Below are 7,381 nucleotides of genomic sequence, written 5' to 3'. Positions count from 1 at the left end.
GTACGTTTGTTTATCCCATGTGTAACTCTGTGTTGTTTTTGTCGCACTGCTTTGCTTTATCTTAGCCAAGTCACAGTTGTAAATGAGAGCTTGTTCTGAACTGGCCTACCTGGTTAAATAAAGGTGAAATAAAAATAAATGTAACTACAGCTGATAGACCCGAGTGGACCAGAATGGACCCGACCAATGCTCTGCATAGTCTATAGCCTCCATAATCAATGGACCCTGGATGGAATCGTGGGTCCACCCCCCCCCCCCCCCCCCAAAAAAGAGGGAAAAATTGTTTATTTTTTGTTTAACTCAGTCAGGCTTCGACCCAGGTATCATATAAACATCCCTAAGGGATGGAAAAAAATGCACCCGCATGCAAAATTTGTAGAATTGAGGGAAATTATCTTTAAAACTGCAAAATGTGTGACTGGACCTTCTCAAACAGTAGTTGAGTACCCCTGGTCTATATAATATTTATTTCATGCTAGTGAAGTGGATTTATTGACTTATATAAGGCCTAGCCATTATATAAAACCTATTTATTAACCAGAAGAGTAACTTGGCTGATAAACAAAAAAACATGTTTCCCTCGGGTTCAATCGGGGCTGGTGTAGACCTGACCACTAGGGTACAGATAAACTCTAGGTCTGGGTGTCAACGGGTCCATTTGGGTTCGGGTCTGATTTTTTCTCGATCTGTTCAGTCTGGGTCCCCCTTTTTTTAAATGATCGGGTCCGTTCCGGTCTGGGTCCAACTCTTTGGACCTTAGAAGACCTCTAACTTGTGGCTGCTTATATGTGTGTAATTTCACAAATCAATACTCTAATCCAAAACTAATCTCAAGCGATTAGTTGACAATATCCATCCGATCCTAGTCCTCTCCAATGCACGTCCAGACTCTGAGACAGAATGTCCTGCTAACTATCCGTACAAAAATAAACCAGTCAGTCTCGCGCGTAACGGCGCGTGAATGGGTGATTTGACAGCATCTTCTTCTGAACATCTGAGCACTGAAAGGTCGAGCAACTTCCGTATTTTGGAGCACGACTCGATCTATCCTTTTAATAACATAGTTATTGAGGTCGATGCAAGGTTGTGGTCAAATCCCTGGGGTAAATGATCTGTAGCCTACCGCGAATAGGGCGCGGTGTGCTACTTGTATGAGTTGAAACGGTAGGCTATTGCGCCAACCAAGGTTATGAATGTTTGCTATTACTGATTGTAACACACGCATGATCAAGACAGGAAGTAGAGCGACTATATACATTTGAGAGGATGAGGTAACTAACTGCCTCATTCATGCATAGTCGCAGACGTCACGTTCATGATGTCCACTGAGTCTCAGCTCACAGGTAGGCTACGATCTTATTCATGAAATACAAAATACTTGAAAACATTCTCAATATCATACTATTTCTTAGACTATTTAAAAACATTGAAGTTGGGCAATAAGTATTTTTGTCAAATTAGCCTTTCCTACCTCCTTATCCTCGTCAACCCCCCATCTGTGATCTAAACTCACTGCGCTGGAGTCATGCCGAGCTCCCCAGACACACACATACACCACCGTGGCCATCCTCTCTTTTCCAGTGACTTCCTCCCCTGAGCAATTTATCCACACCATCCCCTCCTCCCTATCTCCTCGCCCGCGCGAGTCTGAGCCATACAGAGTGACGTATGAGCTATTCCGCGGCTTTCCACATCCGTGGGTGCCAGCTCACCAAGTATAAACTCAATCCCGGGAGTTCTGCTTGTCACTCACTCAATCGCACCGACTCCGTCACCAGAGCTGAACTTCAGCGGAGATAGCAGGCACTTTCTCAGCGCTCAGGCTAGCTCGCTTTCGGCTTTGGTTCGAGATGGAGACTCGCTCGACTGCACGGAGATCTCGGAGCTCCAATATCCACAACTTCAAGAGTGAGTTGACTTCAGTTCATAGACTAGGCTTTATCTTAAATGTTTTGTTTTAGGTTAGATGTGGTTGATGGTAATGGGGATGAGGATGGTTCTGTCGCCAGATGTGATTTACAGTGTTTATAGACTCACAGTTTATTACATTTATAGTCAATTGAATTCGTTCACAGTTAAGTGCGTAAACAGCTAGGTCTACCTGAATAGGGTGCCTGCATGTGCTACTTCTGTAGCCTATTCACTTTTTTCAATCAATTTGTTGGCTCCCTGAAGTACGAATCTGGCGCTTGCAAACAAGATTACACTTAAAACCTTCATTCCCTTAACTCTCCATCCACCTCAAAATTGTAACGTTTAGTTGTTCATTCGTTCAGTTTTCATCTGCTTTGTAAATTACTTTTGCGCATGTACCGTTGTATCCTACGTTTGATAAAACAACTTTGTAGATGAATTCATAGAGACAATGTATGCAATCCAAAGCAAGGACATAAGTAAGGTAAACTAGCAAGAACAAACGTGGAAACTGTTCATGTTGCTCACAAGCGCGCACGTACGAAACAAGTCCTCTCCATGTCCTATGCGCGTGGAGTTAACGAGCCGTGTCAGAAGGTGAGGAGGTTGGAAAATCTTGCGCGCGAAGCTGAATGGGCATGCGATTATCTTTTAATGCTATGTTATTTTCCCCGGGACGCTTTGTTCCGCGTATCCGTGCTTGCCAAACCGCCTCTGAATAATTCATGCAGAGCGAAACCGAGCCGGGTCCGGTTACCTTGTTTTACGCGTCTCCATACTTTGTAACCTCTTGGTGATCCAAACTTTTTGTGAAGTTGGCTCGTGAATTTAAGCTACTAGGGTAAATCTTGTTTGGCACTTCTGTAGCTCGTGTAATAGAACTTGATATCACTTTGAACCAGAGGAGCAGAATATTCGGTTTTACGCACATTCAGCTGTTTAGTCTTGGATAACTGTTGGGTTCCCGGAATTATAAACCTGTACTGTGACTAGCCTATGTAACATGATCAGCTAGATATAAATAGGCGGATGATTTGTATAATGTCATTTATTATGAATGATTGCCACTGTTCAGACCTTTGGTCGGTAAATCAGACTTGAGATCCCAGCAGTTCTTTGATAATCTTGGTTCGTGCGTCATTTGGGAGTCATTAACTACTTTCTGCGCCACTCCACTGGACAACTCCAAGTGCTGAAAACAGCTCAGAATCTCTTTCTCTCTCTGACTCCATCTTTCTCTGACTGTCTTCACGGTACAATGCATCTGCTAGTTGTTATAATGTCCCATTATTGTCATCTATGTCCATGAGTGAATAAGATAAAATGAGAAAATATTGTCCCAATATTTTGTTACATTTATTCCTGTCTCTTTTCTCTCTTTATGTGTGTTGTTCAGGTGGGCTCACCCTGTGGCTGGTGCTGTGGTTGGTGGTTCTGAAGCCGAGTGGGGCGGGGGCGTGTCCAAGGCTGTGTGTGTGTTACCCGTCACCCATGACGGTTAGCTGCCAGTCTCAGAACTTCACCACCGTGCCCTCCGGAGTGCCCTACGACTCCCAGCGCGTCTTTCTGCAGAACAACCGCATCACTGAACTCAGAGCAGACTCCTTTGGCTTCGAGACACAGGTGAGAATGTGTGTGTTTGTGTGGACCTATTTTTTTGTGAATGAGGTGTTCGTGTGTTTGTGTTTGTGGATTGATATGTTCGTACAGGAGCTGTGTCCTTGCTCCTTTGTGTAACGACCCCTTTCTATTTACCTCTCCCCTTTTCAACCCCTCCCCCTGATAGGTTCTCTGGCTCTACTCCAATAACATCACATTGATTGAGGCTGGAGCCTTTAGCAACCTGAGGGTTCTAGAAGAGCTGGACCTTGGTGACAACCCGTCGTTACGGCGACTGGAGGGTGGAGCGTTCCGGGGACTGGAGAAGCTGCAGAGCCTGCACATGCACCGCTGCAAGCTGGCTGCTCTTCCTCTCGACCTCTTCCTCAAACTCTACAGCCTGCAGTTCCTCTACCTGCAGGTATGGATACACACACACTCATAGAACTTCATACATACACCTGCATGCATGCACGTACACACACCCACACAAACACTGACAATGTCCTCCCTCCCTGCAGGAGAACCAGCTGCACTTCATCCAGGATGACCTCTTCTCCGACCTGGTCAACCTGACCCACCTCTTCCTGCATGGCAACCGTATCCGCACGCTGTCCGAGAACGTGTTCCGCGGCCTGGTCAACCTGGACCGCCTCCTGCTCCACGACAACCGCATCCGGCAGGTGAACCGCCGTGCCTTCCGCGACCTGGGCCGTCTGACCATCCTCTACTTGTTCAACAACTCCCTGGCAGAGCTGCCAGGCCAGGCCATGAAGGACGCTGTGGCAGTCCAGTTCCTCCGCCTCAATGGGAACCCCTGGTCTTGCGGCTGTGAGGCCCGCCCCCTGTGGGAGTGGTTCCGTAGTGCCCGCATCTCCTCCTCTGAGCTGATGTGCTCATCCCCCTCCCACCGCCGTGGACAGGACCTGCGCTTCCTCCGAGAGATGGACTTTGCCCTTTGCCCCCTCCCTGACCCTGGGTCACTGGCTGGCACCACCACAACCACCTTTAGCACCAAGACAAGATGGTGGTTCTCCAAGCACAAGCCTGCGTCCTCATCCAAAGGAATCTTCCAGAAGAGCTCGGAGAAGGTCAAGGTGTTCCCCTTGTCCTCAGTCAAGCCCAGCCAGACCTCCAACCCTCCCTCCACCTCCTTCGCCTCTAAGTACGAGCTGGCGGAAGAGGAGGTGAACCTTCCCAAGGTGGACCAGGAGGAGTACTGGGCAGACTACGGGAATGAAGACGCCTCCGTGCGCTGCTTCGACCTTGAGTGTCCACCCGGTTACGACACCCCGGTCCTCCCGCCCTCCTCCTCCTTCTCCCTCACTCCGTCTTTACTCCCTCTCCTCTCCCTTTCTGTGCTAACTCTGTCCCTCCATCTTCTCTTTGGCTGAACACCCCCCCCTATCAGCCGCTTTATTTTCTCCCTCCTCTTTCTTCTCTTCACACCTGGATCTTGATTCCTTTCAGTCCCCCCCCCCCCCCCCCCTAGCCCCCCAGGGGGCGGTACACTGATGTAGAAGCAGGCAGGCAGTAGGGAGCTGCTCTCAGGAGCACAGGTGAGATGCAGTGTAGGCTAACACCATTTGATTGGAGGGCACCGCTGCTGCTGATAGGGCTGAGGTCATTTTTCACTGAGATGACATCACAGCAGCAGGTACTATCGCCGTGACAGCACGATAGTGTGGTCAGTTTACGCAAGCTCCAATCACTACTGTACCACCGCACTAACACATCACACATCAGGACACTTACACGTCCATACATATAGCACCGTAACACAATACTGCATTCAATTCATACCACTCAGTAAGATGGTGATGTTTTGAGGAAGTTTTTCACCACAACTACTAGTTTGTATACTCAGCAAACAACGCTGGCGTTGGCTATTTTGTACGGCGCCAAGCGCTCACCGTTGTAAACCACTCCATACCAGTTCTGCAAAGAAAATATTTTCAAAAGCAACACTTTCTTTCGTTTTTGGTTTAATGACATCATAGTCATTTTTGTTCACTCACCTTTCAACTTTCACCTCTCCACCTGCGATGCCAGGGCTACAGCAGCAAGACATAGAAAGCACTGAGGGCATCTCCTAAAGGAAATAGTAGGAAGAACAATGATGGTAGAATACTGTAGGGAGACAACTATCAGTGATATGGTAGAGGAGAGGTGGATATAAGTCAACTATGAAGAAAAGGAGGGTGATAATGTACAGGTATAGGAGAGAGAGAGAGATAAAAAGTTAAAGTTCCAAGGATGATGACAAACAAGAGATGATAAAATAAAGAGAGAAGCAGAGAGTGTGAGAGTGAAAGGATTGTTTAGTGTTAAGATGTACAGCAGAGATCGGACCAGGTTAGAGATCAGAGATCAGGCCAGGTCAGAGATCATGCCAGGTCAGAGATCAAGTCAGAGATCAGGCCAGGTCAAAGATCAGGTCAGGTCAGAGATCAGGTCAGGTCAAAGATCAGGTCAGGTCAGAGATCAGGTCAGGTCAAAGATCAGGTCAGAGATCAGGTCAGGTCAGAGATCAGGTCAGGAATCAGGCCAGGTCAGAGATCAGGTCAGGTCAAAGATCAGGTCAGAGATCAGGCCAGGTCAGAGATCAGGTCAGGTCAAAGATCAGGTCAGGGATCAGGTCAGGTTAAAGATCAGGTCAGAGATCAGGCCAGGTCAGAGATCAGGCCAGGTCAAAGATCAGGTCAGAGAGCAGGCCAGGTCAGAGAGCCAGCGAGGGAGTGAAAGCAAGGGCGTCTCTCCAGCTCCAACATTTGACATGTAATCTATTTTTCCTGTCAACACCATCAATAACAAGCACACTGAAAATATCTCACACTTTAAACTCTGTACATAGGTACTGATACACTTATGACACTATATACAGTAGCAACATACATGACACTGCTGTGTAGTTTAGTGTATGAAGCCCGTGCTTCAACGCTCTTCTTGTTTCCTGGTTTTTGTTTTGGTGATTGTTGCCATGAGTGATGCCATCATGTGTATTCGTGTACTGTATGTAAAGATTGAGGAGATTTGAAGAGAACTTTGATTTCCTTCAAATGTTCGTTTCCACCTCTTGTTTTAAAGTCTGTGGTTACCCTCTTGACCAGATTGTGTGTCTCTCTCAATGTGTTATTGTGAGATGTGCACAGAGGGACAGTACTGGGGAGAACCTATAGCCCATTATGGTAACTGAAGCCCAGGTCCAGCCCGGTTGATCTAGTCCAAATGAGTGACCTGCTGTGGGTCAGCAGCAGATGAGGAGTGTCCAGTCATCCCTGATATGTGTGTGTATGTGTGTGTGGGTGTCAGCAGCCTCTCATGTGTTAAAAGACTATTAACGACCCCTTTCGTTAGCAAGCTGTCATATTTCAAGCAGCTCTCATATGTTAATGAGTCTGAGTCTAAGAGGATTCCGCTGTGAGCAGAAAACGCAGCTGTCTGATTCCAGATCTAACACACACACACACACACACACACCAACAGCAGGTGCATGGCTGAATGTAAATCTCTGTCGAATCAAATGCAAATCCAACAAGGTAATGATGAGAGTGTTGGAGCATTTCTGTTTGTCACTCCTCTCTTCCGCAGACTGTGGTTGAATGAAATAAGAATGAAATTGTGATACAGTTGTGAATAAACATTTTCTTGGTTTTACTAAAACAGAACTTTGTGGGAGTCTCTGTTCTCTGGGTTTCCTTCAAAAGGCAGTCGCTCGGGAGAAGAGCCATGAAGTATAAAACGCACAAGAAACACCCACTTGCAGGCTTTGCTACATTTACAGGTCCCTGCCAAAGTATCTGGAGGAATAGAATCTAAAGACATCAATTGGTAAAGTTCATCAAGTTTGATGAAATGTAAATATATG

General features: G+C 46.9%; 1 protein-coding gene across 2 annotated transcripts; it reads left to right on the top strand.

The window, feature by feature from the left end:
- Window positions 1-1,526: 1,526 nt before the first annotated feature.
- Window positions 1,527-7,120, top strand: LOC129827879 (reticulon-4 receptor-like 2). 2 transcript variants are annotated; one of them, XR_008755226.1, is made up of 5 exons: window positions 1,527-1,908; window positions 3,311-3,537; window positions 3,701-3,934; window positions 4,035-6,127; window positions 6,220-7,120. XR_008755226.1 is itself a non-coding variant. In XM_055889136.1 (4 exons), exons 1-4 carry the CDS (start codon window positions 1,851-1,853, stop codon window positions 4,905-4,907), a joined length of 1,392 nt encoding a protein of 463 aa, XP_055745111.1. In that variant the 5' UTR covers window positions 1,527-1,850; the 3' UTR covers window positions 4,908-7,120. The 2 variants fall into 2 exon arrangements, 1 of the variants encoding a protein (XP_055745111.1); XM_055889136.1 differs by having other exon boundaries at window positions 4,035-7,120.
- Window positions 7,121-7,381: the final 261 nt, after the last annotated feature.

The sequence above is a fragment of the Salvelinus fontinalis genome, chromosome 29 (assembly GCF_029448725.1).
Source record: "Salvelinus fontinalis isolate EN_2023a chromosome 29, ASM2944872v1, whole genome shotgun sequence".
Lineage (NCBI taxonomy): Eukaryota > Metazoa > Chordata > Actinopteri > Salmoniformes > Salmonidae > Salvelinus > Salvelinus fontinalis.
This window is presented reverse-complemented; position numbering and strand designations above follow the sequence as displayed.